This window comes from Coregonus lavaretus, assembly GCF_964263955.1.
Source record: "Coregonus lavaretus genome assembly, chromosome: 5".
In the NCBI taxonomy this organism is placed as follows: Eukaryota; Metazoa; Chordata; class Actinopteri; order Salmoniformes; family Salmonidae; genus Coregonus; species Coregonus lavaretus.
The window spans coordinates 19,108,102-19,121,110 of record NC_139992.1 but is presented as its reverse complement, the minus strand read 5'-3'; the positions used below and the strand labels follow the sequence as shown (position 1 = coordinate 19,121,110).

General features: G+C 48.6%; 1 protein-coding gene across 1 annotated transcript in view; it reads left to right on the top strand.

Moving 5' to 3' along the window:
• The window catches only part of LOC311129394 (interleukin-1 receptor type 1-like), an 82,940-nt gene extending 75,876 nt beyond the window's left edge, over positions 1-7,064 (top strand). The window contains exons 8-11 of the mRNA XM_084161679.1: positions 3,506-3,654; positions 3,821-3,964; positions 6,026-6,199; positions 6,437-7,064. Of these exons, the coding sequence (XP_084017805.1) occupies positions 3,506-3,654; positions 3,821-3,964; positions 6,026-6,199; positions 6,437-6,888 (919 nt within the window). The 3' untranslated portion in view covers positions 6,889-7,064. The remainder of the gene's footprint in view (positions 1-3,505; positions 3,655-3,820; positions 3,965-6,025; positions 6,200-6,436) is intronic.
• Positions 7,065-13,009: the final 5,945 nt, after the last annotated feature.

Below are 13,009 nucleotides of genomic sequence, written 5' to 3'. Positions count from 1 at the left end.
TTTCAGATGGGCTGTGTACAGGTGCAGTGATCGGTAAGGTGCTCTGACAACTGATGCTTAAAGTCAGTGAGGGAGATAAGTGTGTTTTGGATCATTGTCTTGCTGCATGACCCAGCTGCGCTTCAGCTTCAGCTCACAGACGGATGGCATGACATTCTCCTGTAGAATTCTCTGATACAGAGCAGAATTCATGGTTCCTTCTATTAAGGCAAGTCGTCCAGGTCCTGAGGCAGCAAAGCATCCCCAAACCATCACAATACCACCACCATGCTTGACTTACAGTATGAGGTTCTTACTGTGTAATGCAGTGTTTGCTTTTCGCCAGACATAATGGGACCCATCTCATCCAAAAAGTTGACTCAAGTTTGCCAAAAAGCACCTGAATCATCAAGACTCTTTGAAGAATGTTCTATGAACAGATGAGTCAAAAGTATAACTTTTTGGACGACATGGGTCCCATTACGTTCTACAGGAGAATGTAAGGCCATCTGTCTGTGAGCTGAAGCTGAAGCACAGATGGGTCATGCAGCAAGACAATGATCCAAAACACATATTCAAGTTTACTTGAAAATGGTTAAAAAGCAACACATTTTAAGTTTTGTAATTTCCTCCACAGTGATGTGAGAGACTGATCAACAACTACAGGAAGCATTTGGTTGCAGTCATTGCAGCTAAAGGTGGCACAACCAGTTATTGAGTGTAAGGGGGCAGTTACTTTTTCACACTTGCATAACTTTGTTAATTAAATAAATAAAATAAGTATAATTTTGGGGTTTGTTATTTGTACACTCAGGTTCCTTTATCTAATATTAGGTTTTGGTTGAAGATCTGATAACATTCAGTATAAAAAATATGCAAAAATAGAGAAAATCAGAAAGGAGAAAATACTTTTTCACGGCACTGTATATGCCTGTATTCTGTGTCATCCAGATGGATGTTCTACTGTATAGTATCTAAACTGTTGGTATCGTATCAGGTATACCACTGAGATTAAGATAGGCTCCATATACCTTAATACATAGTGCTTGCTTTGAAACTTTGGAACTTCACAAAATCAAATCAAATCACATTTTATTTGTCACATGCGTCGAATACAACAGGTGTAGACCTTACCGTGAAATGCTTACTTACAAGCCCTTAACCAACAATGCAGTTCAAGAAATAGAGTTAAGAAAATATTTACTGAATAAAATAAAGTAAAAAATCAAATAAAAAGTAACAATAAAATAACAATAACGAGGCTAAATACAGGGTGTACCGGTACCAGGTCAATCAGCGGGGGTACAGGTTAGTCGAAGTAATTTGTACATGTAGGTAGGGGTAAAGTGACTATGCATAGATAATAAACAGCGAGTAGCAGCAGTGTAAAAACAAAGGGAGGGCGGGTTGTCAATGTAGATAGTCCAGGTGGCCATTTGATTAATGTTGACACAAAGGAACTTGAAACTCTCGACCAGCTCCACTACAGCCCTGTCGATGTGAATAGGAGCGTGTTTGGCCCTCCTTTTCCTGTAGTCCACGATAGCTCCTTTGTCTTGATCACGTTGAGGGAGAGGTTGTTGTCCTGGCACCACACTGCCAGGTCTCTGACCTCCTCCCTTTAGGCTGTCTCATCGTTGTCGGTGATCAGGCCTACCACTGTTGTGTCGTCAGCAAACTTAATGATGGTGTTGGAGTCGTGCTTGGCCACGCAGTCATGGGTGAACAGGGAGTACAGGAGGGGACTAAGCATGCACCCCTGAGGGGCCCCAGTGTTGAGGATCAGCTTGGCAGATGTGTTGTTGCCTACCCTTACCACCTGGGGGCGGCCCGTCAGGAAGTCCAAGATCCAGTTGCAGAGGGAGGTGTTTAGTCCCAGGGTCCTTAGCTTAGTGATGAACTTTGTAGGCACTATGGTGTTGAACGCTGAACTGTAGTCAATGAACAGCATTCTCACATAGGTGTTCCTTTTGTCCAGGTGGGAAAGGGCAGTGTGGAGTGCGATTGAGATTGCGTCATCTGTTGATCCATGGGGGCGGTATGCAAATTGGAGTGGGTCTAGGGTTTCCGGGATGATGGTCTTGATGTGAGCCATGACCAGCCTTTCAAAGAACTTCATGGCTACCGACGTGCTACGGGACGGTAGTCATTTAGGCAGGTTACCTTCGCTTTTCTGGGCACAGGGACTATGGTGGTCTGCTTGAAACATGTAGGTGTTACAGACTTGCTCAGGGAAAGGTTGAAAATGTCAGTGAAGACACTTGCCAGTTTGTCCATGCAGGATCTGAGTACACGTCCTGGTAATCCGTCTGGCCCCGCGGCCTTGTGAATGTTGACCTGTTTAAAGGCTACGGAGAGCGTGATCACACAGTCGTCTGGAACAGCTGGTGCTCTCATGCATGCTTCAGTGTTGCTTGCCCCGAAGCGAGCATAAAAGGCATTTAGCCCATCTAATAGGCTCGCGTCACTGGGCAGCTCGCTGCTGGGTTTCCCTTTGTAATCCGTAATAGTTTGCAAGCCCTGCCACATCTGACGAGTATCAGAGCCGGTGTAGTAGGATTCAATCCTAGTCCTGTATTGACGCTTTGCCTGTTTGATGGTTAGTCTGATGGCATAGCGGGATTTCTTCCAGTCTGTGCTAGCAAAACAGTCCTGTAGCGTAGCATCCGCGTCTTCTGATATTGAGCGAGTCACTGGTACTTCCTGCTTTAGTTTTTGCTTGAAAGCAGGAATCAGCAGGATAGAATTATGGTCAGATTTGCCAAATGGAGGGCGAAGGAGAGCTTTGTATGCGTCACTGTGTGTGGAGTAAAAGTGGTCTAGGGTTTTTTCCCTCTGGTTGCAGATGTGATATGCTGGTAGAAATGAGGTAAAATGGATTTAAGTTTGCCTGCATTAAAGTTCCTGGCCACTAGGAGCGCCGCTTCTGTCCTGCCGATGCACGGAAATCCAGCCAACTGTATATTATCCGTGTCGTAGTTCAGCCACGACTTGGTGAAACATAAGCTATTACAGTTTTTAATGTCCCGTTGGTAGGATAGTCTAGAACGGAGCTCATCCAGTTTATTCTCCAGTGATTGCACGTTGGCCAATAGAACGGATGGTAGAGGCGGGTTCCCCACTCGCCGAAAAATTCTCACAAGGCACCCGATCTTTGCCCCCTGTACCTCTGTCTTTTCTTCACACGAATGACGGGATTTGGGCCTGGTCTCGGAGAAACAGTATATCCCTTCTGTAAGACTCATTAAATAAAAAAATCTTTGTGCAGTTCGAGGTGAATAATCACTGTTCTGATATCCAGAAACTATTTTCGGTCATAAGAGACGGTAGCAGCAACATTATGTACAAAAAAGGTTACAAACAATGCAAAAAACCACACAAAATAGCACAGTTGGTTAGGAGCCTGTAAAACGGCACCCATCCCCTCAGGCGCCAATAACAGTGTATGTTATGTTAACTGTTGCCATGATGGTTTGATTGTGCATTCACAAGGGGGAACTTGTCTGTCCCCCCCCCCCCAAACCAGGGAGTGGAGAGAAGAAGAGGAGGGTGTATGGTTGGAGCGTCATTTGAATTTCTTGATGGTGGAAGAGGAAGACTTTTACATCAACTACACGTGTTTGGTTTACAGTGACGGAGGCATTTCTTTAGCCTTCTTCATACTACAGCCTACAGGTTAGACAATACTGTCTGGAGGATAACATAAAGGTGTTTCAAAAGAGATCACACACATATTATCCTGTCCCTTTACCCTTGTTTTGATAGTGTATTATAACAACTGCAAGCTCACCACTTTTGAAAAAACTGTTATAAATGCTATCTTCTCTCTTTTTCTGCACAGATCCAAACTATCTGCTCCGTATTGGGGTACTACTGACCAGTCTGGTATTGGTGTTTACTGTTAGTGTTGTTATTTACCATCGCTTCAAGATCGACATCGTGCTGTCGCTCAGGAGGATGTTCCCGCTTCTCTACACAAACACAGGTACGCAATGAGAGACACTTTACCGCACATATACTGCGCAAGCACACTCATGGAAACATTAATAGAAACATGCCTGAGCGCGCACACGCAGACATGCACACACTCATGCACACACACACACTATCTGCAGACTCATTGCATACTGTGCTTTCACGAAATGGAAACTCGCACTAACATAAATATACATTCCTACACCAGATAAAGACAGAAATGCACATACAGCATGTCTCCCCACAAACCCCCAGGCCCACACTTAAACCCACACACACACGCATGTTGCATTGCTTGTGTTAGGTTCTGAACAAACTGAGTAAAAACTCAAATGGACAACTAGAAAAAGCTCAAACAAAGTTTATTCACCCACTGGGTCATACAGCTGCAAAGACAAAGATGTTTACACAATCACATATATTTATACCTTCCTACTAGGCGGAGTCAACCCCTTGCATATCTAGACAGCCAATACATCTCTGTTGCTAGTCAGGAACGTATTTGGTTCCTCTCATTGGTGTAGCCTCCTGCTAGAACCTTCATGGGCATGGAAATATACAGTTGAAGTTGGAAGTTTACATACAGTCATTAAAACTTGTTTTTCAACCACTCCACAAATTTCTTTTTAACAAACTATAGTTTTGGCAAGTCGGTTAGGACATCTACTTTGTGCATGACACAAGTAATTTTTCCAACAATTGTTTACAGACAGATTATTTCACATATAATTCACAGCAATTCCAGTGGGTCAGAAGTCTACATACACTAAGTTGACTGTGCCTTTAAAGTTGGCTTGCAAGCTGAAGAACACCATCCCAACTGTGAAGCACGGGGGTGGCAGCATCATGCTGTGAGGGTGCTTTGCTGCAGGAGGGACTGGTGCACTTCACAAAGTAGATAGCATCATGAGGAAGGAAAATTATGTGGATGTATTGAAGCAACATCTTAAGACATCAGTCAGGAAGTTTAAGCTTGGTCGCAAATGGGTCTTCCAAATGGACAATGACCCCAAGCATACTTCCAAAGTTGTGGCAAAATGGCTTAAGGACAACAACGTCAAGGTATTGGAGTGGCCACCACAAAGCCCTGACCTCAATCCTATAGAACATTATGGGCAGAACTGAAAAAGCGTGTGCGAGCAAGGAGGCCTCTTACACCAGCTCTGTCAGGAGGAATGGACCAAAAGTCATCCAACTTATTGTGGGAAGCTTGTGGAAGGCTACCCGAAACGTTTGACCCAAGTTAAACAATTTAAAGGCAATGCTACCAAATACTAATTGAGTGTATGTAAACTTCTGACCCACTGGGAATGTGATGAAATAAATAAAAGCTGAATAAATCATTCTCTTTACTATTATTCTGACATTTCACATTCTTAAAATAAAGTGGTGATCCTAACTGACCTAAGACAGGGAATTTTTACTAGGATTAAATGTCAGGAATTGTGAAAAACTGAGTTTAAATGTATTTGGCTAAGGGGTATGTAAACTTCCGACTTCAACTGTATGTGTGTGACAGGACTGACTGTTCCTCCTCACTTCATCTGACCTGACCTCGGGCCGAATTCCTCACTCCTCCCTACTCCACGGCTGTCCTACCTTAGCAGTGACTGAAACCAGACTGTTGCCCTTTGCCTCTCTCCATAGGGTACATGAGATTTAAGAATAACATTTTCCAACAGAATGTAAGCTCTGCACTCCCCTTTCTCACTCAGTAACTTTCCATACACCCGGTTCTAATATGGTAACATGAATAAGTATATTCCAAGTTAGAATCCAACACTTGTTTCCCACTCCCCACCTGACCACAAGTAAAATCAGTAGCAAGTGTAGCAATGTATTGTAGCACATCCCACAGCTATGCAAGCACAGCATTTTCCATGACTCAGAGGAAACAGAGAGGAAGTTTGATACAAGGCACTAAATAGGCCATGTAACCATAAAACACAAGCAACTATGGTGTCATAAATAACCAAGCCTCCTCTGTTAGGCAGGTTTGTGGAGGCTTTTGCTCTAGCCCAGCACTAACACATCTATTTTGTTTTACCTGTCCCTATCCTGCATGTGGCAGACTCTGATGGGAAGTTGTATGATGCGTACGTGGCATACCCCCGTCTGTTTGGGGATGGGGGCGGAGCCTGTGGGGAGGCAGAGATGTTTGCCCTCCACATGTTGCCCCAGGTTCTGGAGGGGAGGTGTGGCTACAGGCTGTTCATACTGGGCCGGGACAGCCTACCAGGGGAAGGTATGACATCTCAGCTCGACCCTGAGGCTCCAGGTTCCAGAAGACTAAGTTAGCCTTGGCATTAGTACATAAGTAGCATGATGATGAAATATGTGAAACCTTTCTGAAATCATAAAGACCTTCAGAAACCATTTCAATGGTAGAACAATGTTTTAATAACAATTTCCCCTGCTCCCTGACCCCCTCTTCTCCTCCCTCCTCCCTTTCCCCCTCTTCTCCTCCCTCCTCCCTCTCTAGCCATAGTAGATGCAGTGGAGGAGAGCATGCTGGCAAGCCGGCGTCTCCTCCTGGTCTACTCTGGCTCTACGTTCTGCAGTGGAAGCCACATTGACAGCAGCAGTGGTGTCCTGGAGGCCTGGCAGAGCTTCGAGAGGCAGACGGCCATGCACCGTGCCCTGTTGGAGGGCTCCCTTAAGGTGGTCCTTGTGGAGCTGGAGGAGGTCTCCCCCACACAGCTGACCCTCTTCCCCGAGTCGGTGCGCCACCTCCGGGAGCGCCAGGGCGTCGTCTGCTGGTGGAAGAGTAGCAGAGGGTTGAGGTGTGGGAGGTGGGGAGAAGAGGAGGAGGTGGAGGAGAAGAGAGGGGAGCTGGCTTCGTCCCCTTTCTCCTCACCCTCTCTTTCCTTGTCCTCACGCTTCTGGAAGGAACTGAGGTATTATATGCCAGTGAGGGGCACGAGGACGAGGTGACCAGAGAAGAACAGCCTGATGAAGTTGTGATGGGATGGATGGGCTTTGGAGAGGACAGTGTTAGACATAACGAGGAAATCTGTTGAATGAAAGGACTTCTGGTACCTGACTCTCTCAACACATTTTCATGAAAAATTATTGAATCCAGTTATTTATGTGTGACTGATACCGGTGTGGAACAGCTGGTCACTCTTAAAGGATTCTGAATGATTACCTTGCCAATAGGATGATTGAATATTATTGTCTTGCAGACAATTATTTTTTAGTGTGAGTTTCCTCCTAATACAGGATGTGGTAGGAATCGTAAGGGTCATCATCATCATCACACCTGTTAATACTTATTTTCTATAACTTTGTGTGAAATCTATTTCTTATTGCAACGGCAAGTAAAATATGCCCTTTGTGTTTTATAGAAACGCAAGGTGTTTAATGTGAATGATGTTTTGCTTACAGCTAATGTTTTTTATACTGTCTATGTTTTCATGTTTTCTATTGTTTTCTAAAAATACATTTTAATCTATTTTAGAATAAGGCTGTAATGTAACGAAATGTGGAAAAATTCAAGTGATCTGAATACTTTACGAATGTACTGTATGTCATGAGGTCCACCTGGCTACCACAACACACTGTCTTCAGTTGCCACGAAGTTGGAAGCACAGAATCATCTAGAATGTCAATGTATGCTTTAGCGTTAAGATTTCTCTTCACTGGAACTAAGGGGCCTAGCCCGAATCATGAAAAACAGCCCCAGAATATTATTCCTCCTCCACCAAACTTTACAGTTGGACACTATGCATTGGGGCAGGTAGCGTTCGTCTGTCGGACTGCCAGATGGTGAAGCGTGACACATCACTCCAGAGAAAACAATTCCACTGCTTCAGAGTCTAATGGAGGTGAGCTTTACACCATTCCAGCCGACTCTTGAAGGTAACAGCGCTCACTGTTGCCCCTAGTGGCCGGTTTCCACGTCATCTCCTGATGTCCTCAGACATGGAGGGACGTCAAATACTGACTTGTATGACGGGTGACCAGGCTGGATTTATCACCACCTTCAAGAAAAGTAACTTTGAATATGTCAAGATAAGAGAATATTCTGCGTCATTACCGCAACGGCTATAACTCATCTGGAATTGCTTCTATTTAAAAGAATACGTCTCAACATGTTGTGTTTGGAATTCATCAAATGATAACTGATCATATTAACCAAGTAAATTTGTTTTGTATCTCTCCATGTACGTTATCATTAAACTCACTTACTGCACCTGTTTCCTGACTCCCTGCATCTCCGTTACGGAATACTGCCTCTACAAATGGAAGCAGCAGGTAATCAAGACATCTCCCAGATGGTAGGTGAACAGGGACGCCTACTTTGCAAACACCACGACCAGCTGACGCAACTGGGGACGACTATAGATGAGGTCCTCCGCGTTCTTCAACACCTCGACATTACCCAAGGGGCGTCACCTCCAACTAGCGGAGGATTCTCTACCACGAGTCGACCCAGCGAGCTAGCACCCCAGCCCATCCAGCAGTCCTCCCAGGTCAACGATGTCCGATTGTCCCTCCCGGACAAATATGATGGGACTCCATCTAAATGCCGTGGCTTCCTACTCCAGTGCTCCCTCTATTTCGCCCATCAGATGGGAGCCCCCACCACCGATACGTCGAAAGGACCGACAGGGGGAGTGGGCCCGATTCCTCGAGGGGTGCCCCGCCTATGCCGTCAAATCCCTCCTGGGCTCCCGACGTCGTGGGGGTCGGCTCCAGTACCTGGTGGACTGGGAGGGGTACAGTCCAGAGGAGCGGTGTTGGGTCCCGGTGGACGACATTCTAGATCCCAACATCATCAGATATTTCCTTCTTCGCTGTCCGGACCGGCCCGCTCCTCGCCCTCGGGGCCGCCCCCCTGGCTGCCGTCCCCCTGTGGCTGGAACCGCGCGTCAGGGGGGATTTCATCACACCTGGACTTCATCACTACCTTGATTACTCCCCATTTATCTACAGTGGCTTGCGAAAGTATTCACCCTCCTTGGCATTTTTCCTATTTTGTTGCCTTACAATCTGGATGTGATGGGTGATTTGAAGGAGTCAGGCGCAGGAGGGTAAATCACACAATAACAGGATTTATTCCGGAATACAGAGTTACACAGTAAAGCGTCAAAACTGTCCTGTGCGCAAAACAGGTGCACTGGAACCAACAAGGCACATGGGGAAAATAACCTGGCGATACAAAATACAAGGAGCTCCACCGAGCTTCACTATCCTCACAATAAACAATCACACACAAAGACAAGTGGGCAGAGGGAATACTTGTACAGGTACTGATGAGGGGATATGAACCAGTTTTGTGTAATAAACAAGACAAAACAAATGGAATGATGAGATGAGGAGTGGCAGTGGCTAGAAGGCCGGTGACGACGAACGCCGAAGCCTGCCCAAATAAGGAGAGGAGGCAGCCTCGGAGGAAGTCGTGACAGTACCCCCCCCTTGACGCGCAACTCCAGCAGCGCGTCGACACCGGCCTCGGGGACGACCAGGAAGACGCGGAGCAGGGCGAGCCGGATGGCGACGGTGGAAATCCTGCAACAGGGAGGGATCGAGGATATCTCTCACCGGGACCCATCACCGCGCCTCCGGACCGTACCCCTCCCAATCCACAAGGTACTGAAGGCCCCCCACCCGACGCCTCGATTCCAGGATGGAACGGACGGAGTACGCCGGGACCCCCTCGCTGTCCAGAGGGGGCGGAGGGACCTCCCGCACCTCAGACACATGGATTTTAATACGGTAATCTGGAGGGAGTAATGACATACAAGTAACCTCGTTTATTCTCCTCAAGACTTTGAACGGCCCCACAATCCGTGGGCTCAGCTTCTGGCAGGGTAGGCGGAGGGGTAGATTCCGGGTCGAGAGCCATACCAAATCACCCGGTACAAAGACCGGGACCTCACTGCGGTGGCGGTCAGCGTTGGCCTTCTGGCAACGCATGGCGCGTTGGAGGTGGACATGAGCAGCGTTCCACGTCTCCTCCGCGCGCTGAAACCAGTCATCCACCACAGGAGCCTCGGTCTGGCTCTGATGCCACGGTGCCAGAACCGGCTGATAACCTAAAACACATTGAAATGGCATTAGGTTAGTGGAGGAGTGGCGGAGAGAGTTCTGGGCATATTTGGCCCATGGCAAGAACACCGACCATTCCCCTGGCCGCTCCAGGCAGTAGGACCTACCCACATCCTGGTTCACCCGTTCCACCTGCCCATTAGACTCGGGGTGAAAACCGGAAGTCAGGCTGACTGAGACCCCCAGACGTTCCATGAACGCCTTCCAGACCCTGGATGTGAACTGGGGACCCCGGGTCAGACACTATGTCCTCTGGAACCCCCATAGTGCCGATAGACGTGTGTAAACAGTGCCTCCGCAGTCTGCAGGGCCGTGGAGAGACCGGGCAGCAGATGGAGGTGGCAGGCTTTGGAAAAGCGGTCCACAACGACCAGGATGGTGGTGTTAACTTAACAGAGGGGAAGATCAGTAAGGAAGTCAATACACAAGTGTAACCATGGCCGTTGTGGAACTGGTAAGGGCTGTAACTTACCTGCTGGGAGGTGCCTAGGTGCCTTACTCTGGGCGCACACTGAGCAGGAGGAGACATACACCATCACGTCCTTAGCCAAGGTAGGCTACCAGTACTTTCCGTTCAGACAGCGCACTGTATGACCGATACCTGGGTGACCAGAGGAGGGGGTAGTGTGTGCCCAATAGATCAGACGGTCACGGACAAGAGAAGGCACGTACTGCAACCCAGCTGGACACTGAGGTGGAGATGGCTCTGTGTGTAATGCCCGCTCTATGTCCGCGTCCATCACCTATACTACCGGCGCCACAATACAGGAGGCCGGGAGTATGGGGGTGTTGTCTATGGGCCTCTCCTCTGTGTCGTACAGCCGTGACAGTGCGTCTGCCTTCACGTTCTTCGTACCCGGAATGTATGATAGAGTCAAATCAAACCGGGTGAAGAATAGGGCCCACCTGGCCTGGCGAGGATTCAGCCTCCTCGCTGCCCAGATGTACTCCAGGTTATGGTGGTCCGTCCAGACGAGGAAAGGGATGTTTCGCTCCCCTTGAGCCAGTGCCTCCACACGTTCAGGGCTCGGACAACAGCGAACAGCTCCCGATCACCAACGTCGTAGTTCTGCTCCGCCGGGCTGAGCTTCTTGGAGAAGAAGGCATAGGGGCGGAGCTTGGGTGGCGTGCCCGAGCGTTGAGATAGGACAGCGCCTATCCCAACCTCGGACGCATCCACCTCCACTACCAACGTTAGTGATGGTTCGGGATGGGCCAGTACCGGGGCTGAGGTGAACAGAACCCTCAGGTTACTGAAGGCCCTGTCAGCCTCAGCAGACCAGCGGAGTCGGGACGGCCCACCCTTCAACAGAGATGTAATGGGAGCTGCGACTTTGCCAAAGCCCCGGATAAACCTCCGATAGTAGTTGGCAAAGCCAATAAAGCGCTGCACCTCCTTAACCGTGGTTGGAGTCTGCCAAATACGCCCGGCTGAAATGCGATCTCCCTCCATCTCCACACCTGAGGTGGTAATGCAGTATCCGATAAAGGAGACGGACTGTTGGAAAAACAGACACTGTTCTGCCTTGGCATAAAGGTCATGTTCCAACAGTCGGGCCAGCACTTTGCGAACCAGGGACACATGTTCGCTGCGCGTAGCGGAATACACCAGAATGTCATTGATGTAGACCACTACACCACGACCAAGCATGTCCTGAAACACCTCATTCACAAAGGACTGGAAGACAAATGGAGCATTCATCAAACCGTACGGCATCACCAGGTATTCGTAATGCCCCGTGGTTGTGCTGAATGCTGTCTTCCACTCGTCCCCCTCTCGGACACACACCAGGTTGTACGCACTCCGGAGATATAATTTTATGAAGAAACGTGCCCCATGCATTGACTCGATCATAGATGGAATGAGGGGTAGAGGATAACTATGAAGTATAGTCCCCTTGTTCAGTGCTCGGTAATCAAGGCAAGGGCGCAGACCTCCGTCTTTCTTCTTCACAAAAAATAAACTTGAGGCGGGCGAAGTGGAGGGACGTATGAACCCCTGACGCAGGGACTCGGAGACGTATGTCTCCATCGCCTCCGTTTCAGACTTCGACAGGGGATACACATGACTCCTGGGAGGCACAGCGTCTACCCGGAGGTTTACCGCGCAATCCCCCGCCCGATGAGGTGGTAATTTGGTCGCCTGCGTTTTGGAAAATGGGTACGCCAAATCGAGGTATTCGGGGGGGAATGCGCACGGTGGAGGTAGTGTCTGGACTGTCCACCGTGGTTGCACCAATGGAAACACCTAGACACCTACCCTGACACTCTCACGCCCACCACGTGAGAACCCTCTGCAGCCATGAAAAGGTGGGGTTGTGTAGTACTAACCAGGGAAGACCTAACACAACAGGGAAATCAGGAGACTCAATAATAAAAAAGGTGACTTGCTCGCTATGGGTCTTGTGGGTAACCATAGTGACTGGTACTGTAACTTCCCTAACGAACCCGGACCCTAGTGGTCGACTGTCAAGTGCTCTGATGGGGAGTCGAATGGATAGGGGAACCAATGTAATGCCTAGACTATGTGCAAATGACCTGTCCATAAAGTTCCCAGCTGCGCCTGAATCGACCAGCGCCTTACACTGGGGAACTACAATGTAATCAGGAAAGTGCATGGGTAGGGTAGAGTGTGCAGCAGAGGGCTCTGAACGAGTGTGGGTGTTCGATACCTGGGGTGACGCGAGAGTGCCCTGCCTGCCGCCTCAAGACCCAAAAGAAAGCCCACGACAGCGTGCAGGAGAAAGTCCTCTCGTTCCACTAGAGGGACACTGGGGCTGTCGTCCTCCGCTTTCCCGGATCGCCGCTCCACCCAGCTCCATCAGCTCGTGATCCGGGTTGGGGGGGTGGAACGGGCAGGCCCCTTCCAGGACGTCCTCTAGCAGCCAGCAGGTTGTCCAACCGGATGGCCATGTCCACCAGTTGATTAAAGGACAACATGGTGTCCCGGCAGGCTAGCTCCCTTCGGACATCCTCTCGTAGATGGCACCAGAAGTGGTCA